A 25161-nucleotide genomic window follows, 5' to 3' on the forward strand; every position below is an offset into this window, starting at 1 on the left:
CTCTCCCTGTCTGTATCCGGAGTTAAGCAGGGGAAGCTGAGATGGGTCTAGATGCTCCATTTGGGCTGGCAGCAGGTCTGCAGGTGGAAATGCCACTGCCCCTTGTGCTGGCCTGGGCAGCTGGGCTGGAGATGGTTCTAGCACTGTATTGTGGATGTGTCTGACCTACCAGCCTAGGAGTAGCCCAACTCCAGGGATGAGCTGGGTCCTATGGGAGCGATCACGTAGAGGAAGTAGACCTCCATCATCCTCTGCCCTTGACTGAGAGCCTCACATTATCAACCTTCCTAGTACTCCCAAATTCTCTTATCTTTAGTCCCCACCCACAGGTGCATCCCTCTTTTTCACCTGGGGGCCAGAGAGGAGCAAGGAGGGGATCTGGGTTAGGAGGGAAAGTGAGTTGGTTACTTTCCTTAGTTCTCTTCTTTGCCTCCTTTAGGTCCCATCTGAGGTGCCCCTGACCGTCCCTGTCCCCCACCCCGGATCCCGGCAATGCTAACCGCTGTCTGCGGCTCTCTGGGCAGCCAGCACACGGACGCGCCTCGCGCCTCCCCGCCGCGCCTTGACCTGCAGCCTCTCCAAACATACCAGGGCCATACGAGCCCGGAGGCCGGGGACTACCCCTCCCCGCTGCAGCCTGGAGAGCTGCAGAGCCTCCCGCTGGGCCCGGAGGTGGACTTCTCACAAGGCTATGAGCTGCCAGGGGCCTCCTCGCGGGTAACCTGCGAGGACCTGGAAAGCGACAGTCCCTTGGCCCCGGGACCCTTTTCCAAGCTCCTGCAGCCGGACATGTCACACCATTATGAATCATGGTTCCGGCCAACTCATCCAGGCACGGAGGATGGCTCGTGGTGGGACCTTCATCCGGGCACCAGCTGGATGGACCTCCCCCACACTCAGGGCGCGCTGACCTCACCTGGCCACCCGGGGGCGCTTCAGGCTGGCTTAGGGGGCTACGTCGGAGACCACCAGCTTTGTGCCCCGCCACCCCACCCGCATCCGCACCATCTTCTCCCGCCTGCCGGAGGGCAGCATCTCCTGGGGCCCCCCGACGGGGCGAAGGCCTTGGAAGCGGCCGCCCCGGAGTCCCAAGGGCTGGATTCCAGTCTGGACGGGGCGGCCCGGCCCAAAGGCTCCCGGCGGTCAGTGCCCCGCAGCTCAGGCCAGACCGTGTGTCGCTGCCCCAACTGTCTGGAGGCGGAGCGACTAGGGGCTCCGTGTGGGCCTGATGGGGGCAAGAAGAAGCATTTGCACAATTGCCACATTCCGGGCTGCGGGAAAGCCTATGCCAAGACGTCACACCTGAAGGCACACCTGCGCTGGCACAGCGGCGACCGTCCCTTCGTGTGCAACTGGCTGTTCTGCGGCAAGCGCTTCACGCGCTCCGACGAGCTGCAACGCCACCTCCAGACCCACACCGGCACCAAGAAGTTCCCCTGTGCAGTTTGCAGCCGGGTCTTCATGCGCAGCGACCACCTGGCCAAGCACATGAAAACCCACGAGGGCGCCAAAGAGGAGGCTGGCGGGGTGGCCCCCGGCGAGGGCAAGGCCAGCTGCGCCGTGGAGCCCCCCGGGGGCAAAGGCAAACGGGAGGCCGAGGGCAGCGCGGCTCCTTCCAACTGAGCTCCTTTGCGCCGCCTCCCTGCTGATCTCTAGGGGGCATTGGATGAGAGCCCCCAGGTCTGACACCCTTGGGGGGCGACTTAAGTAAGAGAGGAAGGTGGTTATTTATTGATGGGGGGAAATGGTGCCGGGACAGGGAGATGAGGCGCTAGGGGTTTTTAGTCTCTGGAACTGGACGCGACGCGTTTGGTGGGGCCGGGAGGAGCCGCGCGCGCGCCCCTCTGTTCTTCCCTTCCTCACTGTTTCACTCGTCCCTGGGCTGGGGGTTAGGGTGAGACACCCCTACCGCAGCTGGAGGTGAAGGGACAGGCTAGAGGAGACAGCGCGTCCCGCATCCCTGGAGCCGGAGAGGAGTGGGGCCGGCCCGGACGCTGGGGGTAGATGTCTGGACACGTCCCTAGCGCCTGGGAACCGGAACATAAAAGCGCCTCCGGAGCCTCCCTGCGGCTCGGGTCTCTTTCATCCCTCATAAAGTGCTTCTGCCTCTAGGGTTTCCTGAGGGAACGCTGAGATGGGGTGGGGGAGGCTGGGGGTCTCCCTTTCGGGGGTGTCTCTATCTGGCTTGGAAGGTTGTTGCTGTAAAAATAGTTCCTTTGATGTGCCTCCTTATTAACCCTTCCAGACCCAGTGTGATGGAGCCTTGAAGGAAGAGGGGAAGAGGGCTGGAATCCTCTATGGGGTCCCAGCCAGGGCTGTGTGGTGGAGGGCAGAGTTAGATGTGGGGGTGGGGGTGAGCAGGGAAGTCTCCTTCTATAACAAGAGAAAGGGATTTGGTGGGGGAATGGAAGGAACTAACCCTTTCCCTTTCCAATTCTGATTCAGCCCTAAACTCTTGGTCTTTATAAAAAATACAGTTCAGTGGCCCACAGTCCCCGTCTACTACTCTAGGTAGGTTTTCAAGGCAGCCAGTAGCTGTAGAATTGATGTAGTTCCTTACCCTGGGTTCCCATCATTTGCCTTTCCCTTGGGGATGGAAGGAAGGGGTTTTTTTGGGCTATTTGGGGGCAGACTGGGTGTGTCCCAGCAGAGGGACCTCCAGAGGTTCCCAATTGGAGTGGAGGACTCTACCCCTGCCTGCTGGTCTCCTGGCTGCCTCCTTGGCCATCACCAAGAAGCTGAGCCCCACTCCTGCTTCAGCATGGCCCTTGCCTTTCCCTCGCACACTCAACCCTTTCCCTGTAGTAGTAGTAGTAGTAGTAGTAGTAGTAGTAGTAGTAGTAGTAGTAGTAGTAGTAGTAGTAGGGTGTGCGTAGGAGGCTCCTTCCTCCCCATCTCATCTGTGGGGGAAGCTCCCCTTCCACATGAAGGAGTTCTCCTCCCACTGGAAGGGGTTCTGCCTTCTGAGGTGACATCCAGGAAGCTGTCCCCATTCCATTCCCTTCTCCTTTAGATGCTAGAAATACATTTTGATTATGATCATGGGGTTGGGAGGGAGGGACGGAGGGAGGGGAGAAGCCCAGCAGAGGCTGAGCCAGACAGAGGGGAAAGGAGCTGATATGTGGAAAGGGTCTGGCAGGTCACAGGCCCCTGAGCTGGGGGTGCTTTCCCAGGCTGGAGGGCGAAGCCTTAGATTCCCTCTGACCCCTCCCCCTCCCCTGCTCCCTTTCTCCACCCAGAGCCCTCTGCGGGATTAGCTGTGTATTGATTTTTAAGTTATAAGCAAAAGGTATTTTATTTAATATTAGGGCACGTATGTGTGCATGTTGTATGTACGTGTGTGTGTGTGTTTCTCTACTGAGCCTGGGGTCTCCAGCCAGGGAGACCCCATCTTGTTCACCCTGTCCAAGTTCCTGGGGCCCTAGGCCCACAGTATCTCTTCCTCCCTTGGGGATGCTGAAGCCCAGTCCAAGGTCTGGGAGCTACATGGGAAGCTGGGGCTGGGATCCGGGTGGGAATATGTGTTTGTGTAGAAAGGGGCCCTCCTTAAAAGGGACAGGGGTGATTTTCCCTGAGGGACTCATTGGCCTGGGGTAGTTTAAGAGATAATGTTCTTTCTTTCTTCTTCCTCTCTTCCCTACCTCCTGCTAACCGGAGCAGAGGTGGCTTTTGTCGCTGAGAGAGTGGGGGGCAGGAGGAAAGCTGACAGTGCCTGCAGGTGGAGGGGGCAGAGAGGGAGGGGACTTTGGGTGTGGGATGCCTTTCTCCTCCACCCATCGAAACCAGCCACCCCCTCCTTGTGCCACCAAAACAGCCTTTTCCACTGGCCATTCTAAGGGGAACTCCCTAATGGGTGTTGGTGGTGGGAGGACAGGGATGGTCCCCCCTATAGAAGCCCCAAGCTTGGAGGTATGCACTGGGGCTTTGGGTAGGTTTTCTTCTGCTCTCCTGTCTTATAGATCTAGGTCGCTTGGCTGCCTGCCTTTCCAGGCAGCCCCCCTAGAGGAAAATGTAGGAATTTTTTTTCTTTAACTGCTGTGAACCCACTTTTGGGGGGGAGGAGGAGGAGGAAGAAACAGCCTGTGTTTTTTATGCAAAAATAAAGTCATCAACCACATCATGCCTCATTTGTGTTCCAGCTCCGTTTCCTTTTTGACTCAGTGTCTCTCCGCTGTGAGGGCCAGGTCTGGGCTGCAGAGTGGGGTGGACACTTCCCTTTGCTGCTGCACCTCCTTGGGGTTGGGTCAGAGCTGGGACCCCAGGTCTGATCCTTCCTGGAGGTGGTTGGTACAGAAGGTGGGGGAACATTCCCTTTAGGTTGATAGCTGGGCTGTCCCTCCCTGGTCTTCACCTGTGGGGATGAGAAGGTTCTAGATCTTTCCTCCCTCCTCCACATTTAAGCCCCTTCTGTCCTCCGCCCTGCCTAAGAACACTGGTTCCTTCCCTTCCGAGGCATAGCTGGCCTCTTGGCTCCCTCATCCCGCCCCCATGGGGGTGTGCATGTCAGCCGTCCCTTTGGTGAGGGTGACTGGTAGTGATTTCTTCACCCAGGATGATCCTTATCAGGGACAAGGCGATGAAAGGCAGCCGAGATATCTGATGGGCTCCCGCCCAGCTGGAAAGTATGAGGGAAAGGCCCCTACTACAACTCACAGCTCGAGACCCGCCACAGTTACACAACCGTGGTGTGCACAAATTTACCCCCACCAGACCCATGGTGGGCCCGCCCTCAGAGATATGCAGAAATACCCATGTGTGCGCATTTTCCCAGGCCTCCCAGTGCCTGGCACATAGTTGGTACCTAACTCATGTCAAATGAGTTAAAAACCTCATGACTCCAGAGCTTCAAAGCTAGGACGCTTCACAGAGGATCAGTTTTTGGATCCAAAGGGGTAGGGGTAGGTTGTTGTGTTCTTTCACCTTCCCATCCTACTTTTTTGCCAAAATTACTATTTTCCCCTAATGGGATTCCTATTTCTCCCCACTCTAACCCTAACCCAATTTCTCAAAACCAAATCTGGTATTCAGGTTGACCCATCCAATCACTCGTTTGGGAGATTCCGGGGTCATACAGTTTAAGGCCAGTTTGGGATGAGGGCATGAAAATGATTTAGGGCTTATAGAGGAAACAGACAGGTTTGGGGGCCAGTTGTTTGTTTCCATCTGCTCCTGATTTAGAAGGCTGGGAGGAGGAGGGACAGGTGCGTTTTCCTGTGACCTCATGCCTGCCCCACTCCTGCAGGTGTCTCTTTTGTCTTCCTGGTTCTGAGAGAGTTAGACCCCAGGAACCTGGTGCGTGCCCTCCTCTTCTCCCCCGCGGCTGCCCCAGGGACAGGAGGGCAGCTGCGGTCCGGCTGGGCCTGTCTGGGCAGGGTTGGGGCCGCCCCTCCTCCCCTTGCAGCTCCTCCCTCCCGCTGACCTGCATTCTTAGCGGGGGCCTTTGGCGGGGCTCTGACGCTTGCTTCCTCGGTTGCAATGCTGCCTGGCAGGCCTGGCCCCCCTGCAGAGCCCAGGGCCACCTCTGACCCCTCAGATGTGGCGCCTTGGTAGGAGGATCTGGAGGGAAATCAGAACATCTGGGCTGGCTGTCGCGGTGACCTCTCTGAACCATCCCCTCTCCTGCGAAGTGGGAGTCGAGTCCCTCTGGGGTGGGTGAATGCAGTAAGGAATGGGAAAATGACAGAGAAGAAGGCAGCCTGGGAGCTGCAGCCTGGGGCTGCGCGGCCTCTCCACACCTCTCCTCCTGCCCGTCCCCGCCCTCCAGTGGACAGCCGGGGAAGTGCAGGAGGCGAACCACCACTCCTGCCTGTGTTCGCCCGCACACAGCCTTGACGTTTGCTTCTGGAAGGACACCCAGTGGCAACCTCACAACCCCTCCCCGACATTGCACCAGAAGCAGCCTTCACCTTCCCATCAATTCTGGTGTGCCTGACTGCTCAATGTCCTAGCAGTGTAGGTTTGAAAGAATCCTTGAAACCAAACTCCATCAAAAAACTGTTAGAACTAATAAGCACAGGATACGAAGTCAACTTACAAAAATCAGTAGCGTTCCTGTACACTAACAACGAACGATCTGAAAAATAAAGCAAGAAAACAAACCTCTTTACAACAGCTACCAAAAAAATAAAATATTTAGGAATAAATTTAACCAAGGAGGTGCAGGATCTGTTCGCTGAAAACGATAAGACATTGACGAAAAAAATCGTAGACACAAATACATTGAAAGACATTTTGTGTTCATGGATTGAAAGACTTAATATCGCTAGGCCTGTCGTGGTGGCTCACGCCCGTAATCTTAGCACTCTGGGAGGCTGAGGCGGGAGGATCGCTTGAGGTCAGGAGTTCGAGACCAGCCTGAACACGAGCGGGACCCCGTCTCTACTTTAAATAGAAAAAAATTAACCGGGCAACTAAAAATAGAATAAAAAATTAGCCAGGCGTGTTGGTGCGCACCTGTAGTCCCATCTACTTGGGAGGCTGAGGCAGGAGGATTGCTTGATCCCAGGAGTTTGAGGTTGCTGTGAGCTAGGCTGACGCCACGGCACTCTAGCCGAAGAAACAGAGCAAGACTCTTTGTCTCAAAAAAAGAAAAAGAATTAATATCGCTAAAATGTCCATACTACCCAAAGCAATCTATAGATTCAATGTAATCCCCAGAAGTAGATAATCTGCAGCATCTCCCCTCCTTCCATTCCTGGAGAGCTCCACAGAGCAAAAGAGATGCATTTGCTTAAATGCTGGTTATGGAAAGATGGTTTATGGAGGAAAATGAACCGGAAACCAGAAGGTTAGGGATCAGAGCCTACCTCTACACTGCTGTGTGCCCTCTTTGGCCAAGGCTTCTCCTTTGCTGTTTCAGTTTCACTATATTGTAAAGGCACCAAATCTTCGAACTAGAAATTTCTACATTTCCTTTCAAAGCTATCTTCCTATCAGTTTGAGCACTGTGAGGCAGACTAGGCTTTTTGGGGTCAGATGGGTTTTGTGCATATGCGCCTTTTTTGAAAAATGAATTAACATAAGCTATCCCTACACCTCCTGGCTTGCGACCAGACCACTCTGCTATATACCGTATCTTATTCCCCTGGGCGCCTTTATAATTCAAGCCAGGACTCAGGTAGTTGAGGTTCTTTCTTAATCTCCAGATGCACCAGCAATCTCTGCTTTCTGACAAATCCTCCCTTTTCACGCAGGCCGCTTTCCATCCCCGGCTCCAGCTCCCCGCAGCGACCCCGTTGGATGAGTCCACAGATTTCGTCCCAGCCTTTGCCAGGCCTGAAAGGGGTGCCTGGGTAGGGCAGGGAGCCAGGTAGGGCTTGCAAGGCCGCTCGGCTCCAACAAGTGGTGCTAGCGCGCGCCCTGGTGGAAAGCGGCGGAACTGCAAGCGCTCTGTTCCGGCTCCGCCCCCTAGGCCAAAGGCCTTCCAGGTCACCTGAGAGCCTCCGCCCAATGGGACCAACCTGAGCCGAAGAGGAGGAGGTGGCGCCCGGGACCAAGGTGGGGGTCTTGTGAGGAGAGATCGTGAAGGGCATACAGCACTGGGGACACGAGAAAGAGTGGACAGAAGAGGGGCAGGTGTCTGTGCATGCGCAGGACCGTGGGACTCTTGGAGAGGGGTGGGCTCGCGAGAGAGACGGTCCCACAGCTGCCCCAAGGGCCAGGACTCCCAGTAGGGGCAGGACCCTCAGAGCGTGCAATGTCTGCACCCGCCTGCCGACTCCCGAGCCTGGATCTTGGGGAGAGCGTGTGCCTCCGTTTGTGCACTGCGTGCATCGCGTGTGCGTGCGGTGCGGAGCGCCCAGGAGCCAACGGCAGCGTCTTCCCTGCGTGTCTGCTTGCACGTGTTGGGGGAGGGGCTGCCTACGGCTGAGCCGTGGCCAGGATCAGGAGAGGTGGCAAGGGGGAGACACACTCCCCACCTCTCCCCAGATGGCATCGTCGAGCCCTGACGCCCCACGTTCCTGCGACTGCTTTGTCTCCGTGCCCCCGGCCTCAGCCATCCCAGCCGTGATCTTTGCCAAGAACTCCGACCGACCCCGGGACGAGGTGCAGGAGGTGGTGTTTGTACCAGCAGGCACTCACACCCCTGGGAGCCAGCTGCAGGTGGGTTACGCCTTATGGGGTGCTGGGAGAAGTGGCAGATCTAGGCATTCTAAAACCTTCTTCTCCTGCTCCCCACACCTGGGAGGCTGCCAGAGGTAGTGGAAAGAGCATGAGCTTCAAGTCTACCAACCTGGACCTTGAGCGGATTACTTGGCCTCTGTCAACCTCAGTTTCCTCGTCTGTAAAATGGGAATAAGATCTTCCTCAAAGGGACAAAGTGCCAGCATGTTGTAGGTGCTACCCCCTTTCTGAGTGGCGTCTTCCTTTCTTCTCCCTCACCTCCAGTGCACCTACATTGAGGTGGAACAGGTGCCGAAGACGCATGCTGTGATTCTGAGCCGCCCTTCTTGGCTGTGGGGGGCTGAGATGGGTGCCAACGAGCACGGTGTCTGCATTGGCAATGAGGCTGTGTGGACCAAGGAGCCAGTTGGAGAGGGGGAAGCCCTGCTGGGCATGGACCTACTCAGGTGTGGACTCTGCCCTCTCTCATCTCCCCCCGACACAGCAGAAATCTAGGAGCAGAGCCTCTGTGGACCTCAGTTTTCTCATCTGTAAAACGGGATGACCTGGGCTCATCTTCCCCTTCCCCAGCATGGTCTACAGGGGCCTCCTCCTCTCTGCTCTCACCAGGGAGGTTGCCCTGCCTCTCCTCTCTCTGGGACCCATCTCCATAGTCTGATAAGGAGCCTCCAAATGTAGCCACATTTGGGCCTCTCCTGGCCCAGAAATAGAGCAGCAGTTTAAAATTCTTTTTCAATAGATATAAAATTATTTTCAATTGAAATCTCATGTAGGGTGGGTGTGGTGGCTCAGACCTGTAATCCTAGCACTCTGGGAGGCCGAGGCAGGAGGATTGCTTGAGGTCGGGAGATTGAGACCAGCCCGAGCAAGAGCGAGACCCTGTTTCTACCAAAAAGAGAAAAAAATTAGCCAGTATAGTGGCACTTGCCTGTAGTTCCAGCTACTTGGGAGGCTGAGGCAGGAGGATCGCTTGAGCCCAGGAGCTGGAGGTTGCAGTGAGCTCTGATGACACCACTGTACTCTACCCAGGGTGACAGACTGAGACTGTCTCAAAAAAAAAAAAAAAATCTCATGTAGAGTACCGATTTATAAAACTTATAATAGTGGAGCAGCTCTGATTAGAGAAAGGTTGGGGACTTAGGGCACTTCCTTCCCTGAGACTGTTTCAGGCCTTTTCATGGGACCTTGAGAACACAGCTTGGAAACCACTGGCACGATTGTGTTTAATACAACCAATACCAGAGGATTTGCTGTGTGACCTGAGCCTGTCATTAAACCTCTCTGGGTCCCTTCTGTCCACTGAGGCTTCTGCAACCAGCCACTGATACCCCCATCACCCTCTGTCCCCTGGCCCTCTCTCTGCCAGGCTGGCTTTAGAACGGAGCAGCTCCTCCCAGGAAGCCTTGCGTGTGATCACAGACTTGCTGGAGCGCTATGGGCAGGGGGGCAGCTGCCGGGAAGACCCTGCACCATTCTCCTACCACAACACCTTCCTGCTGGCTGACCGCACTGAGGCGTGGGTCCTGGAGACCGCTGGGAGGCTCTGGGCTGCACAGAGGATCCCGGGTGAGGGACCAGGCTGGAGTCTGCCCCCCGGAGGTGTTCCCCCTTTGCTAGCCTTGGCAGGTGGGAGAGAGGGTGGGGGCAGGGAAGGGCCCAGTCCAGGAGCAAGCTTCTCGGGACATCCAGGGAGAAGAGGACTTTAGGAATTCTCTTCCCCCTACAGTTGGATAAGTCCTCTTTGTGCCTCAGCCTGCCATCTCCTCTGGGAAGCCTTCCTGGACTTCTCTGGGTGGTCAGGTTTCCCCCTTGTGTACAAGAAGTTTCTTCATTGCACTCACCGTGGTTGCAAAGTTACATTTATCTCTGTGATTATTTTGTCCACCTCCCCGACCACCCTAAGCTCCACGAGCGTAGGTGGTTCCCTTCACCAGCATGTTCTCAGCTCCTAGCCCAGTGCCTGGCACAGCATAGGTGATTAATAATAAATGAACGACTCCCCCATCTCCTCCACAGAGGGGGCCCGCAACATCTCCAACCAGCTGAGCATTGGCACGGACATCTCGGCCGAACACCCGGAGCTTCGGACCCATGCCCAGGCCCAGGGCTGGTGGGGGGGTCAGGGCACCTTTGACTTTGCTCAGGTCTTCTCCCTGGCCCGGCAGCCTGTGCGCATGGAGGCTGCCAAGGCCCGCTTCCGGGCTGGGCGGGAGCTGCTGCGGCAACAGCCAGGTCAGTGAGCGGTGCCGGCCACTGTCCCCTCCCGCAGAGTCCCCTTCTGCCCCGGGGCCCTCACCCTGCCCTCTTCAGCAGGCGGCATCACAGCAGAGGTGATGATGGGCATCCTCAGGGACAAGGAGAGTGGCATCTGTATGGACTCAGGAGGCTTCCGCACCACCGCCAGCATGGTGTCCATCCTGCCCCGGGATCCCACACAGCCCTGCGTGCACTTCCTCACTGCCACACCTGACCCATCCAGGTGGGAGGGATGAGGCAAGGAAGGCTGGGGAGGGGGTGCCACAGGGGCGGTGAGAGGATGTGATACACCTCAGCCCTTCCATCCGTGTCCCTCTAGGTCAGTGTTCAAACCTTTCATCTTCGGGGTGGGGGCAGCCCAGGCCCCCCAGGTGCTGTCTCCCACTTTTGGAGCACAGGACCCTGTTCGGACCCTGCCGCGATTCCAGACTCAGGTGGATCGCCGGCACGCCCTCTACCGTGGACACCAGGCGGCCCTGGGGCTGATGGAGAGTGATCAGGTAACCCCAGGCAATGGGACTCTGGAAACGAGGGGACCTGGGAGTGGAGGAGACTCCAGAGCTGGAGGAGGGTCCCTCCAAAGCTAGCTGCCCAGGACAGTGTCAGGTGGTCCCTCCTTTCTCCTGCTCCTGCGAGGTGGCATACAGGCCTCACTTCATCCCAAAGGAAGCCCTTCCTGGGCAGACTCATCCCAGCTCTTCCCCGCAGGACCGGGGGCAGCAGCTCCAGCAGAAGCAGCGGGATCTGGAGCGGGACGGCCTGGAGGCCGTGCGGGGGCTGCTGGCTGGCGAGTGGGCCCCACCCCCCCAGGAGCTGGGCTGCCTCTTCCAGACCTTCGTGGAGAGGGAGCGCCAGGCGTACACCTGAGCACTGCAGCGCCTCCAGGACGGAGCGAGCACCTGCCCTGAGCTGGGTGGCGGGGCCGGAGCAACCCCTTCATGCCCCTGGGCCATGTTTTCTTAGTGGCCAGCTCGACCTTTGCCTTAATAAATGTGTTTTATGTTCTTGTTCAGTGAACCTGATCCCAGGTCCAGTGGGGGTGGGAGAGCCAAGTGAGGGCAAAAGGCGGCCCCGGGCTGGCTGCAGGGCCTGTGGCTGTCCCGCTGGGCAGCAAATTCTCATGACTTAGCTGATGGGGACTAGATTGGAGGATGGGGAGGGGCTTCCCTAGCAGTGTGCGTGTGTGTGCGTGAAGATCATGCCTGGCACAGCAGCTGGCTACTGCTCGGGGAGAGTTAAGACAACAGGTCTTTGGTCCTTGGCTTGGGTCTGGGAGGGGCACTCCCTGGGGGAGGCGGTGAGATGCAGCCTCTGTCAGGAGCCAGGAGGCCATCTGCCCTTTGGGTAGTTCCCCAAAGATTAGAAACTTGTTCTGTAGAATCAGGCTGTGGGTTAAGGTTCATATTTTCCGTTACCTGGTGCTTTTACTGGTTGCTTTCCCTGAGATGCCTGCCCCCAAATGACACGAAAAGCATATTCAGGGCCTGGAGACACTTTACTGCGGAAGGGTCCTGCCACAGGTAAGGGGTCTGAGGAGGAGGGCAGGCCCCACTCACAGAGACAGGCCAATAGAGAATCATTTCTTGATTTTCTTGGTTGTAGTTTTGCTTGTGCTGGGGACCCCAACCAGAGAGGCCTTGGGGGCTGCAGCTACTTGGACCCCCTTCCTGGCCTGGACAGAGCTTTGCTGGCCCCTGGGAACCAGAATGCTTGCTTTCTTGGTGGGTGAGGCGGCCTGGGGTGAGGAGGCAGCCTCAGGGGGTGTCTCCTTCCCTTGCCTGGGAGTGGCCGAAGGGCTGCTGTCCCCAGCCATGGGCACCCCGGGCAGCAGGGGCAAGTCTGTGAGGACGGGCTGGGTCTCCATCCTCAGAAGGTGCTCTGTCAGGGCTGCCTGCTGCCTGTGCGCCTGGTGCCTGCTCATCTCCTGCTCCAGGTCCTGGAGGAAGCCTAGGAGAGGAGGGGTGGGGGGAGGGAGCCCCGGGCTCAGGGAGAAGGTTTTTGGTGGGTGAGAGCCTGAGGCTGGGGCCCAGGGCTGCACTGTCTACCACCTCTGGCCCAGACGCTGCTCTGAGCTTGGGGTCCCCTCCCCAGACACCACTGCCATCTTTAGCTTCCCCCATGCCCCACAGGCCAGGCATGGGCTCCAGGGAGGCCAAAAGCCTTGGAAGGTGGGGTCACCTCGCTCTGAGCAGAATGGGCCACTCAGCTCCGGAAACTCTTCATCGTCCTCGCCAGAGGCTTCATCCCCCTCCCCTGAAGCTTCATCCTCCTCGTCCGAGGCCCAGCGCTCCAACACAGGCTGCCCGTCCAGGTCCAGGAGCAGCGGCAGGGCTTCTGTCACCAGCTCCCTGCAGGGCACCCAGTGTGGAAAGTGAGAGGAGTCAAAGACACATGCCACAGCACCCACCTGGAGGGGTGGTGGGTGCATGAGCTAGGATGCGGGGCTTGGGGTCAGCCCCAGGGAGCTGAGGCTGGCTCCTGGGGGCTAATGGGGGTGAAGGGGGAAGGTGCCATGGACGGCGACCCGGGTTTGCAGGCCGAGAGGGAGCCCGCGTGGGTTAGCAGAGGAGCTCAGCCATCCCCTCTGTCCTCCCACTCTCCTCACCGGTAGCCGTCCTGCTTGGTGCAGCTGTTTCCAGTCAGGTTGAGGATGAGCAGGCTCAGGGGGAACTCATCTGCACATGCCAAGCGTGGGAGAATGAGATTCTCGTACCCATCTTCCCGCCCCAAGCCGCCGCCTCTCTGCCCAGCCTCCTGGACTCCCTGAGGACGAAGCATGGTCCTGGGGGCTGTGGCTAATGCAAGCACAGGGAGATGGGCCCCATGAGGACATGTTCCATGAGCCAGGGCAACGGTGTTCCTACCCAGCTTCAGTGTTTCTATCAGGTTCTCAGAAAGGTCCAGAAACTGGAGGCACGGGAGGTCGACCAGGTTTTCCACCTGCCTGATTTGGTTTCCTGCCAGAGACAGGAAGCTGTAAGGGAAAGACAGGGTATAGAGGCAGAGCTGAATCACAGAACAGCTGGAAGGAGTGGGCACCAGGCCCCTGGGCCCCCTGGCTGGACAGCTGGATGACATGTGGGGACACATGGCCTTCTGGGGTCAGGGAAGCATAGCTAGGCTTGCTGTGTCCTCAGCTGACAAGCAGCCAGCCTTGGAGAGATCTGAAGCAGCTCGTTGGGGTGTTGCTAGACTCCCCCTGCCCACTCCTCCCCTGCCTGAGCCCTGGCACCACATACCGCAAGGAGGGGACACAAGCCAGGTTCTCAATTCGCCGGATCTTATTCTGCAGGAAGAAACCAAGGCAGGGAAACCAAGCTGAGGTCAGCTGGGTGGGGGACCCTTTAAGGGGACAAAGCCCCAAGACCCTGTCTACTCTTGCAGCTGGAGAACTGGTGCTTTGGGAATGATAACCCCAGTCCTTGAACAGAATGCCACTACCTTGAGAAAGATGATTTGCTTTCTCTAAGTGGATGGTTAAGGGTGTAACTTGGAGTGGTTAAAGTATATGCCTCTGACCCCACAACCAAAGAGTGACCTGGGAATCAGAGAAGGAACCAAGAGGCCACTAGGGAAATGGAAAGGGCCTTGGCGGTGGCTTGCATACAGAGGGAACAATGAGCATACTTTCATTTGATTGGTAAAAGTTTCTGGAGGGAAAGTTTAAGGGAGCTGGGTATATTCAACCCGGGGAAGGCTGAAGATCAATCAGCCACCACCAATCACCACCAAACAGCCTTTAATGATCTGAAGGGTGTAGAGGAATCTTCATAGTTTCCTCATTGTATTCTCCAAAACAAGAAATGGGCTTGAGCACATAACATGAAAGACTTAGGGTAGACACCAAGAAGAACTTCTAGACCAATAGATGTGTCTAATAAAGAACAGTGTTTCAAAGGCATTTAGGATCTGTTTTGGGGGAGTCAGTCTTTCAATTCAGGAGAATTTTTGATTCACCTGGGAAAGAGTGAAATGAAGGTCTGCTTGCCTGAATACCAGGGAATGGACAGGATGACAGATTTGGTCCACAGCAGGTGGGGGAAGAGGAAGGGCAGAGGGGCAAGAAGTTACCGCTTGCAGATAGAGGCTGTGAAGACTCTGGAGGGCCTCTAAGTTCCTGATACTGGTAATCCCCTCCCGGTCTAGGCGGACCGTCTGCAGTTCAGCAAGAGTGTGAAACCTGGGAGAACAGGGGGCAAGGTGGTGTGACAGAGCGCCACTTCTGCGGTCGGTCTCATAGCAGGGAGGATGGAGGTGGGAAGGTGTTTCAAGGAGGGGTAGATGGCTGAGTGATTTTGATCAGATGTCAGGAACAGCTTCTAGACATCTTGAGGTGGAGTCTAGATTGTGAAACTGGCTTGATTTGGAGACCTGGATCTTTGTCAGTAGCACGGGGACGGGTCAGAGTGAGAGAGGGTAAGGGCCCTCTGGGAAACTGGGTGATGGCAGCTCATGGTCCTTGGAGAGAGTCAGAGGTAAGAGAAGGCTTCCTCTGGCCAGCTTGGATGGTGGAGGCAGGGGCAGGGACAGAGATGAGACAATCTCTGCAGGAAGAGCCTTTCTTGCCTCCATTTTGGGCGGCCTATGGAGGGAAAATCACTTGTTCCATCCACCCATTCATTAATTTCACAACATTTACTGAGTGCCTACTAGAGAAAAATGACAGAGTCCCTATTAGAGAGACAGGCCAGACATCTGTGACAAGAGGATGGCAGAAGCAAGTACAAGGGACTGAGGGAGTACATGGGCTGTGCACCAAGTCCAGAGTAGGAGGATCGGGGAATGCTTCCTGGAGGAGGTGTGATAGATGAGTAGGATCCCCGAAGATGGGAGAGGGATGGGGAGAAGGCAATTCAAGCAGAACAAATAGTAGGTGCTAATCCAGCCTTTCTCAAACTTAGGGTGCCCTTGAATCCCTTGGAGGGGGTTCATTCAAATGCAGATTTTGATTCAGTAGGTCTGGGATGGACCTGAGATTCTTCTTTTCTCACAAGTCCCCAGGTGATGTCAATGCTGCCACCCCTCCCCACCTTGAGTAGGAAAGTGTTAAGGTTTGAGAACAGGGTGTGAGAAACTGCATACTTGTGGAGAGTGGCCAGAAATAAGGTTGAAAAGCTAGCAGAGGTCAACTCATGCTTAGGTGTTTGGATTTTATTCTGGAGGAAATAGGGAGCGAAGGAAGTTTCTATCAGGGAGTGCCTGGTCAGCTTTTTCAGTTAGAAGGATCACTTTGGCAACAGTGTGGGGAGGCTGGACTAGGGACAGGGAGGCTAATCAGGAGTTTGTGGAGAGGTGATAACAGCTTATCTAAGGCAGTTGAGTGAGGACGATGAAAAAGAAATAGAATAGCTTTTAAGGAGGGAAAATCAATTGGACACCCCTGATTGGATATGTGAAGTAAGTGGAGAGAGACAAGTAAAGCTCAGGGAACTGTCACCCTGAGCATTTCCATCTCCCAGCTCCCTTTCCTCCCCCGTGCACTCACATCTTCTCTGACAGTTCTTCATCCTCAGGGAAGGTCAAGTTCCGCTTAGTGATGAGGGCTTCAGTAATGCAGAAGCCGCCTTCCTCTGGACTCTGGGCAAGCTTACCTGTGAAAAGATGAGTCCAATTGTCACATTTCCTCATTCTTGTGTAACCAGCTCCATAAGCAAGAAAATGTTTTCTCAATAATGTTTTTACTCCCTTATATTTCAAATGAGTTTTCGGTGTTCACATTATGGCTGGGGCTGGCAGCTCTAAGTGACCTTGACAATGAGTTTTATCTCAGCCCAGCCTTGCTAGCTTAGCAGCTACAGTCTCAAAATTGGCAGAAAATAGAGAGCTCTCGATAAGATTTGCTGACCAGAACTTTGTAACTTTCTGTTGCACTAATGCATTCTCTTTTGAGTTTCTTTCCCAGAAACAGTGGAACCTCCTTGCAGCCATGAGATAATTACAAAGCCTCACACCACCTGTTTGTTGGGAGAAGCCAAGATAAGCGACACTTCACTACAGACCGTGCCCAAACACACACTGAGCCTGCCCACGAGGCTGAAAGAATGACCAATATTAACCCCTAGCTCATTATAATACTAAAACCCCTGCCTTGGGACTTATCCGCCATTTTTGGATCATGAGATGTATGTCCTAGCATGGTTTCTCACTGGGCTTGCATGCCCTGCACTCCACCCCAAACATGCAATGATGCTCACACCCCTCGTGCCTTAATCATTTTGCCTCCAGAAACCCCCCTGACCCTGTTGGTTATGGAGGCGGATTTGAGGCAGTCCATACCTCCCACCTCCCAGGAGATGCACATCCACTGAAATAAATCCTTCCTTGACAATCCTCGTTGTCTCAGTAATTGGCTTTCTGTGTGACAAACAACATTGAACCCCCCTGTGGGTCCGTTAACACTTGGAGACCTGACCCCAGTGTCTTCCAACTGTTCTACCCACCATCCCACCTCCCTAACTCACCTCCAGGCATAATCTAAAATAATAGGCTGCCGTCTGAGGCGAGAGAGGAAGGAAGAGGAGCCTAACAGCTTTGGCGGCTCCTAGGGATGACGGAATCCAGGATGGCAGGAGGAGAGAGAAACTCAGAGACTTGGGAGACAAGGGACAGGGGTTGATTCAGAGCAAATTGTTGGGGTGGGGTCGAAGACAACAGTAAATTGAGGTGGAGAGTTTGAAGTTTGAGGGGTGTGGAGGGGCTTTGCTGGCAGCAAACTAGTGGGTTGCGGGCAGCAATAGTGAGAGGAACGGTTCCTAGCAGTCAGGAGTTGTTGCTAGGAGACCGGACGCCGGAGGGGGGGAGGGGGCGGGGTAAAGGTGAAAGCCAGGCTCAGCGCATGCGGATTACTGCTCCAGCCCACTGCTTCCGGCCCCGGGGCTCGCTGCCCCACAATGCTTAGCTCTTTCCGTCTCCGCTCCGCTCCCGTCTGTTCTTCCGGTGGAGATGGCTGCGGCGGTGACTGGGGTGCTGCGAGGGGGTCTCCTGCCCCAGGCGGGTAAGGAGTGGCCCAGGTCTTCACGGCGTGTCCGGCCGGCGCTCTCTTGTTCTCGTCTCCCCTCCTCTATTAATCCTTCCCGTAATCTCTGACCCCAGACAGCTCCCAACGGCCCCCGACCCCAGCCAAATCTCTGCCTCCTTGGCAGATCCAATTCCTTGTGACTCCAGAGTCTGGTAATCACAGCAACAGCGTCCAGCTCTTGTCCGTCTCCAGAGTTTCTTCTGCTTGGACCACTCCCCGCCCAGACCTTTGCATTATGCCTCTATCTTAAAATCTCAGCCTAATCGCTGGTCTCGGTGGCTCACACCTGTAATCCCAGCTACTGGGGAGGCCGAGGCGGGAGGATCGCTTGAGGCCAGGAGTTTGAGACCAGGGCAACGTAGTGAGCCCGTCTCTAAAAACAAAACAAAACAAAAAAGGTCTCAGGGTAAAATGTCATCTCCTTAGGCCTTTCCTCGCCTCCCTCTGCAAATCGAGTTTCCTCAGTTAAAGCTGTATTTTGCACCCTGTTTATTGACCCCTTAACCCCATCACAGTCTGAAAATTTGCATTTGTTTATTCGTGTGTCTCCTATTAAACTCCGTAAGGGCAGAGCCATGTTCACTCAGTATAGCCAGCAGGTGGCATGGTGCCTGATGTTAGTAGGCATGCAATAGATATTTGTTTAATGAATGAGTACTTAATATAAGCCAGGCATTGTGATAAACGTTTTACATGTGTTATCTCATTTAAATCTTAAAGCACCATGTGAGAAAGTTATTATCCTCTCTTTACAGACAAGGAAACTGAAGTTCAGAACAGACCTGTCAAATGAATGGTCAAAGTCACAGCTAATAAGTGCCAGAAGAGAATGAAATCCAATTTCATTTGATTCCAAAGCCTGTACTCTTAACAGGTTTTGTGGCCACTGGCAATAAAACCTCTTACCCCAGCAAATCTCCATGCTCTCCAATTGTTAGAGCCACCTTCTGGCTGAACCTTTTCCTGAGGTCCCATCCCAGCCTTGGGAGTGGCCGAAAATGGGAAACCAGTCTTGGCTTTTGTGTTGAGGGCAAAGGGGTCACTTTGCCTGAGGATTTTTTAGTGCCTCCCTTGTTTTCTGAGGGGTGCTCTCCAGCATTTCCTGTAAATGGGAAGAGAGGAGGGAAGAGAGACTTGCCTGAGAGAGCTGTGAGGGTAATGTAACGTTTTCTTCCCCCTCTTGTTTCAAATCTTGAGAAAAGGCCTCAGAGCAGTGGTTAGAGCACTGGTTTTCGAACTTTAGCATCCATCAGCATCACAAGAAGGGCTTATTAAAACACTATTTGCTGGGCCCCACCCCAGAGTTTCTGATTCATTAGGTCTAGGGCAGAGTCTGAGAATTTGTATGTCTAACATTCCCAGATGATGCTGATGTTGCTGGTGGGGGTGTGGGTGGGGCATAGTTTGAAAACTAGTGCTTTAGACTAGAGGTTGGCATATTGTGGCAGGGCTGGTCACCCTGTTTTATACATAAAGTTTTATTGGTACATAGCCTTATCTATTTTTGTGCATGTTTCTATGGCTCCTTTTGGCAGAGCCGAATGTTAGTGACAGACCATATGGATGGCCCCCAAACTTAAAATATTTACTATGTGGCCATTTAAGAAAAAGTTTGTTCAACCCTCTCCCTCTTTTTCAATGTGTTCAAAATACTTTCTCTTTTGTTCTCTCTGCACATAAAGAGGAGCTGCAGAAATGGAAGCCTAAAGGAAGGGTTCAAGCAGTTGACTTAAGGTCACCTGTTATAAGAGGAAAGTTTGAGAGTGCAGGATTTCTGGCAGACAATTCCTTATCCCACTCTTGTGCTGAGTGTAGCTCTGCAAGTCATGATTGTCTCTGCCCAGAGGGTGTGCTTTTTCTCCATCTGGGGCAAACTAGGGCCGCCAAGAGACTACATCTCTCACCATGTTGCCATCTCCCCTCCCAGGCCAGCTGCCCACCCTCCAGACTGTCCGCCATGGCTCGAAGGCTGTTACCCGCCACTGGCGTGTGATGCACTTTCAACGACAGAAGCTGATGGCTGTGACTGAGTATATCCCCCCCAAACCAGCTGTTAACCCAAGATGCTTGCCACCTCCTCCCAGCCCCCCGCAGGAGGTAATGAGGAGTCTGGGTACATGTCATTCGGTGGTGGGATGGTGAACTAAAGCAATCGTACCTCTGGTTGTAGTGAAGTAGGACTCCAAGCTGCAGTCACTCACATCATTATTTCACTTTCTTCACCTTGACCACACGGTCCAGATACTTTGAAATGAAATCTGCTCTTGATTTGATTGGCCTTTGGGCTCTGGATTGGATGGGACTCCTGGACTTCCTTCTTTACTTGTCTCCAAAAGTGTGTGTGTGTGAAAGCTACTCAAGTAGGTGGGCTAGGGAGAGTATCTCTCCTGTCTTAAAAGGAGTTAAAGATGCTGTGTTTTCCTAGAGGAATGATAGAGGTTTTCTGTCCTTAAAAAAGAACAGAAGAATCAGTGGAGAATCTGTAACTTTGTGGTGGTTCCTGTCATCATAGTACATAAATAAATTCTAGTTTTCTAGTTGTCTGCTGTTGCTTAAGGACTAGTTAGTTGTCATTTCCTGCTAGGGGCTGGAACATGGGGAAGCAATCAGCAACTGCAACCTGAGGGGTCTAGGTCGGATGTCAAACACTGAAGAGATGATATGAGTCATTTGGCAGCAATTCCTCAAGGGTAAATAGGAGGACAGCCCACCCACACCACCCATCCGAGTTTTCTCCCCAAGAGCTAAGAGCTGTCTGAAATGAGCCCTGAAAGGTCAGCCTGTGGAGCAGTACTTGGCAAACCATGTTTTAGTGGCTGGGCCTTTTTTACTATCTCTTAGCTTTTGCCCAGCTAACATTGATTGACAGCATTTCTCCCCCAATTCAGACAAAAGTAAAGTCATTGAATGGAATTTTCTTTCTTTTTTAAAAAATGTATTTATTTTATTTTGTTTCATTCATTCATTCGTTTATGAGACAGTGTCTCACTCTGTCACCCAGGCTGGAGTACAGTGGTGTGATCATAGCTCACTGCAGCCCGGAACTCCTGGGCTTAAGCGATCCTCCTGCTTTGGCCTCCCCAGTTGCAGGGACTACAGGTACATGCCAGTACACTCAGCAAATTCAAAAAAATTTTTTTGGATGGAATTTCCTGGTCAGATTTTTTTTCCCCATAATTGTTTCTTTTTTCTTTTCTTTTCTTTTTTTTTTTTTTTTTTTAAGATAAGTTCTTGCTCTGTTGCCCCAGCTAGAATGCAATGGTGTTATCACAGCTCACTGCACTCTCAAACTCCTGGGCTCAAGCAATTCTCCTACCCCAACCTCCCGAGTAGCTGGGACTACAGGCCAGTAGCTGGGACTACAGGTGCATGCCACCATGCCTGGCTAATTTTTCTCTGTTGTGAAGAAACAGGGTCTTTCTCTTGCTCAGGCTGGTCTCAAACTTCTGGCCTCAAGCAGTTCTCCCACCTTGGCCTCCCAAAGTGCTAGGGTTATAGGTAAGAGCCACTGCACGTGGCTCATAATTTTTTCTTAAGCCAATGGTACATACTACTTCATAATTATAAGAGAATCTAGAATAGCACCATGCAATAGAACTTTCTGGGTGACAGAAATATTATTTATCTTTGCTGTCCAATGTGGTAGCCAGTAACCATATGTGACTATTGAACACTTGAAATGAAGCTAGTGTGACTGAGGAACTGAATTCTTAATTGTATTTAATTTTAATTAATTTAAATATAAATAGCCACTTGTGCCTAGTGGCTATTGTATTGGAGAGGGCAGAGCTAGAACCTAGATTTAGCACAATAGTGTATCTCCCGTAATTTTACTTTGTATATATATTAATGTTTTCATGGAATTCTGCAAAGAGCACCATGACTTCCAGGTAGTCTACTGTTTAAATAAATCCTAGAATCATTGCTTTGGGGAAAAGAATCTCTTAAACAGTGTTTACAGAGGTCATATTCTTGGGTCCACAAGTTCTCAACTTTGAGAAATACTGTCTAAAGAAAATGAAGTCTTGTTCTGTGAAAATATCTCAATTTTAAACCAACACTGCAACAGTTATCTTGTGTTTGTAACTGGTAAAATAATTCAACATTAGTATGGAGTCAGATTGATGATTGAAGTAATTTTGACAATATTATTGTCCAACATTGTTGACTGGGGCATGCTGCTGACCTGTTGTGGGCTGGGGAACTGAGTGTTGTCAGGCTTGAAAAACACCTCTTTAAAGACTGCAGTTATCTAATGCAAGCAAGAAGGTTAGAGTCGTCGATGTTAGACGTCTCTGAGAGTCAGGGGCCCAGTTATCCTATCTTTCGCACATTTGGGCATCACTGGAAGCCCTTGTACCTATACTGGAGGAGCAAGGGTGCCAGTAGAAGCGACTGCTGATGTTCCCTTGATCATCCCTTCCCGACTTCAGGAGACAGGCCTCATCCGGCTCCTTCGCCGAGAGATAGCAGCAGTTTTCCGAGACAACCGAATGATAGCCGTCTGCCAGAATGTGGCTATGAGCGCGGAGGACAAGGTGCTTATGCGGCACCAGCTGCGGAAACACCAGATCCTGATGAAGGTGTTCCCCAACCAGGTAGGGAGCGGGCCCCCTGGCATGGGTTGCCTGTCCTCCCATCCCCACCAGACTCAAACTTCAGCATCTGCTCTCTAGATATGATACCTCTGACTTTCCCCCTCCACAAGCCACCCTCTAGTCTGGTGCTTAAAATGCGATTAGGAGCTGAGATCCTTGGGTTGCATCCTCAGGCTGACACATCCTGTGATCAAGGTGGGCGACTCTTCCACTCATCCCTGCTAAGCCATTTTTTCCTGCTGTCCTAGGTCCTGAAGCCCTTCCTGGAAGATTCCAAATACCAAAACCTGCTACCCCTTTTTGTGGGGCACAACCTGCTACTGGTCAGTGAAGAGCCCAAGGTCAGGGAGATGGTCCGGATCTTAAGGAGTGTGCCTTTCCTGCCGCTGCTGGGTGAGCAGGCACCCATGCCAGTTAGGGGTGGTGGTGGTGGAGCAGGTGCTACAGCAGCCTGGTGCCATCTGCTAGCCTTGTCTGGGTAAAACTGGACAATCATGGAGGGAATGTCCTCTTGCAGATGGGACCTAAGTGGACAGCACATTTATTGAGGGCTACCTGTGTCACCCCCACCCCTGTGTTGTCTCACTACCCCAGGTCACTTTTGCATTGGAGGGAAGACTAGGAAAGGCAGAGACAGGGCTTGCGGAGGGGGCAAAGGGAGAAAATCAGGCACCTTGAGTCTGTCAGTGGGGCAGTGGGTGCTGAAACCCACACAGACGAAGAAATTTAAAACAAGGAGTGCAAGTGAAAGGTGCCAAGGGACAATGGCCAGTGTTTCAGAGATTCCCCTGATGCTAAGACTCACTGGAGGAACTTACTCTGTAGAGAATGCTGTGCATTCCATTCCATGATTCTTATCTTCAAGAAAGTTTAGGAAACACTGACTTAAAGCAGGTTGGGGCCAGGTGGCTATATTATGTAAGAGTTTTCTGAGAGAAGAGTCAGGAAGGGGGCGATGGATCCCAGGTAGAGTGGAAGTGGGGCGGGGCACCGTGGAAGCCAGGGTCTGGGGAAGGTGGGAGGTGGAGAAGGGCAACGGAGAGCAATAGGGTCTGAACATTGTTTTCAGAGAGGATGGGCATGAGCGGGGAGCCCCGCTGACCCTATGTTCTTCCAGGTGGCTGCATCGACGACACCATCCTCAGCAGGCAGGGCTTCATCAACTACTCCAAGCTGCCCAAACTGGCCCTGGTGCAGGGGGAGCTGGTAGGAGGCCTCACCCTGCTCACAGCCCAGACCCATTCCCTGCTTCAGCACCAGCCCCTCCAGCTGACCGCCTTGTTGGACCAGTACGTCAGACAGCAGCGCGAGGGGGACTCTGTCATATTGGCCAGCGGGAAGCCAGATGCTCTTGACCCTGTTCTGGACTCGTAGAGAGTCTATTGTCCCCAGCCCTGCCTGTGAACATGCTCCGCCCTATTGGCTGTGCTGCCCTCCGTGGGAGACGTGGAAGAACTTGGGGTGGGGGAGTGGCATGTGCTACTTGGCTTCCACTAACGACGACCTCCTCGGGTACAGGGCCACTCGGAGATGCAGAGGGATTGGATTCCATTTCAGAATGGAGGCTGTTAGTCACTGGCCTAGTCCTTAGTTTTCCCAACTTGGGACCTGATAGAACAGTCTCTTCCAGCTCTGCAGGTCCAAGGCAAAGAAGCTGAAAAGATGAAGTCTTGCGCCTGACCTCCTTATTCACTGTCCCTTGCTGCACTGGCTCCTCAGCCCACCCCCTCAGGGCACAGCCTGCCCCAGTAGCTCAGCTGAACTGAGAGCCTGCCACAGCCAGGCCCGCTCTGTGCTGAGTGCTGACCCGTGTTAGTCCTTTACTCCTCTCCATGATTGCCCATTGCACAGATAAGAAAACAAAGGGGCAGAGAAGTTAAATAGCCTGCACAGCTTCGTGCAGTCAGTAACTGGCAGATCAGGGACTTGAACCAGGCTCTCTGCTTTGAAGGCACACCCTGAATTCCTACACCAGAGCGTCCTCATGAGGATACCCAGAAGTGGGTCCCAGGTGTGCTCGGAGGGCCATGCTGTGTTGTGGAAAGGTTGGCAGCACTGCTTGGTGACAACGTGAAATGCATTCTCCTTACACTTACCTCAGGGCATCTCTGTCCTCTCTCTTCTGACTCTCTCACTTTGCTTCCTAGAAAATCTTCCCTCTTCCCCATACCTGTTCCCTCAAATGGTATCTCTTTGTGCTTGTCCTGTTGAAGGCAGCTGACAGCTGTGTCCAGTAGCTAACATGTCTCAGGCGGTTCTGAACAAAAGGGCCTGGGGGAAACCAGGATTCTCTGTTAATAAGGGGTTCTGGGGTGCTGGAGTAGGAGGCCTCACCCAAGTCTTGGGGATCCAGAAGTTCCTAATAAAGGAGATAGGATGCCTAACCAGCAGCCTGCCGTTGTCCTTGACTGGAGCACGGTCTGGGTGGATTCAGGGTGATACCGGGAGGGTGGCTGTTCAGCATTCCTTCCTGGAGCAGTGCCATGGCTTCCGTACTCCTGGACAGGCACTGTCTGGCAGGGGGGACCTGCTGCAGTTTTTCCGTGGCTTGGGCCAGGACCAACTTCCCACAGTGCCCAGCTGCAAGCCCAGGGATGTTCAGTCACTGTGAAGTGAATTAAAAGGCCCTTGAGGTTCCTGGATGCCAGAGCTGGTCTGCCCAGTGCTGCGCTATGGCTCTCCCTTCCTGCCTCCCAGAGCCCTGCCAGCTGCTAACAACACTACCCCAGGGGTGGCTGGAGCAAAGGTTCTGAATGGAGCCAAGAGGGCAAGCGTCCCTGAGAGGTATACACCCTGACATACAAACCAGGCCCGCATGGGGATAAGGTGGAGGGAGCAGGTGGCCTACATCATTCTGGGACCAGAGAAGAACCTTGAATCGCATCCTTCACCTGCTGGTGGTGCCTGAGCCCCCACCATTAAAAGCCCACTTCTCTCCAGAAAGAAAACTTCACTGCACTTAAAGCTGCGGTCTGTGCCACGTTCATATGCATGAATTTTAGATCTTTCTCAAGAGCAGGTTTTTCATTAGAAAAGCTGAACACAGTACTCCAGAAGGGGAAGATTGTCTGAAAGGGAAAGGAGGGTACCAAAGTCAGCTCCAGCCTGCAGCTTTGACTGCCCCAGACCTGCTCGTGATCCAGACTCTGCAGGCGCTTGGGTTCC

At 53.7% G+C, this 25161-nt stretch overlaps 4 protein-coding genes across 5 annotated transcripts; 3 read left to right on the forward strand and 1 right to left on the reverse strand.

The window, feature by feature from the left end:
- Nucleotides 1–388: 388 nt before the first annotated feature.
- On the forward strand, nt 389–2069 carry SP6 (Sp6 transcription factor). The gene has a single exon (XM_045526305.1). The coding sequence runs from the start codon at nt 493–495 to the stop codon at nt 1621–1623; it is 1131 nt and encodes a 376-aa protein (XP_045382261.1). The 5' UTR covers nt 389–492; the 3' UTR covers nt 1624–2069.
- A 5325-nt stretch (nt 2070–7394) lies between these two features.
- SCRN2 (secernin 2) lies at nt 7395–11392 on the forward strand. 2 transcript variants are annotated; one of them, XM_045526306.1, is made up of 8 exons: nt 7395–7497; nt 7930–8103; nt 8389–8570; nt 9491–9690; nt 10141–10356; nt 10435–10603; nt 10700–10880; nt 11089–11392. In XM_045526306.1, the coding sequence occupies exons 2-8, from the start codon at nt 7930–7932 to the stop codon at nt 11245–11247; spliced, it is 1281 nt and encodes a 426-aa protein (XP_045382262.1). In that variant the 5' UTR covers nt 7395–7497; the 3' UTR covers nt 11248–11392. The 2 variants fall into 2 exon arrangements, with proteins under 2 accessions (XP_045382262.1, XP_045382263.1); XM_045526307.1 differs by having other exon boundaries at nt 10438–10603.
- Nucleotides 11393–11869: 477 nt separating this feature from the next.
- LRRC46 (leucine rich repeat containing 46) lies at nt 11870–17164 on the reverse strand. Its single transcript, XM_045526308.1, has 8 exons — nt 16842–17164; nt 15866–15971; nt 14452–14560; nt 13620–13666; nt 13245–13354; nt 12986–13055; nt 12559–12728; nt 11870–12327 (listed from the first exon to the last, which is right to left on the reverse strand). The coding sequence occupies exons 1-8, from the start codon at nt 16849–16851 to the stop codon at nt 11957–11959; spliced, it is 993 nt and encodes a 330-aa protein (XP_045382264.1). The 5' UTR covers nt 16852–17164; the 3' UTR covers nt 11870–11956.
- Nucleotides 17165–17292: 128 nt separating this feature from the next.
- Nucleotides 17293–24386, forward strand: MRPL10 (mitochondrial ribosomal protein L10). Its single transcript, XM_045526310.1, has 5 exons — nt 17293–17374; nt 19326–19495; nt 21832–21996; nt 22245–22389; nt 23114–24386. Exons 1-5 carry the CDS (start codon nt 17323–17325, stop codon nt 23368–23370), a joined length of 789 nt encoding a protein of 262 aa, XP_045382266.1. The 5' UTR covers nt 17293–17322; the 3' UTR covers nt 23371–24386.
- Nucleotides 24387–25161: the final 775 nt, after the last annotated feature.

This window comes from Lemur catta, chromosome 15 (genome assembly GCF_020740605.2).
Source record: "Lemur catta isolate mLemCat1 chromosome 15, mLemCat1.pri, whole genome shotgun sequence".
In the NCBI taxonomy this organism is placed as follows: Eukaryota; Metazoa; Chordata; class Mammalia; order Primates; family Lemuridae; genus Lemur; species Lemur catta.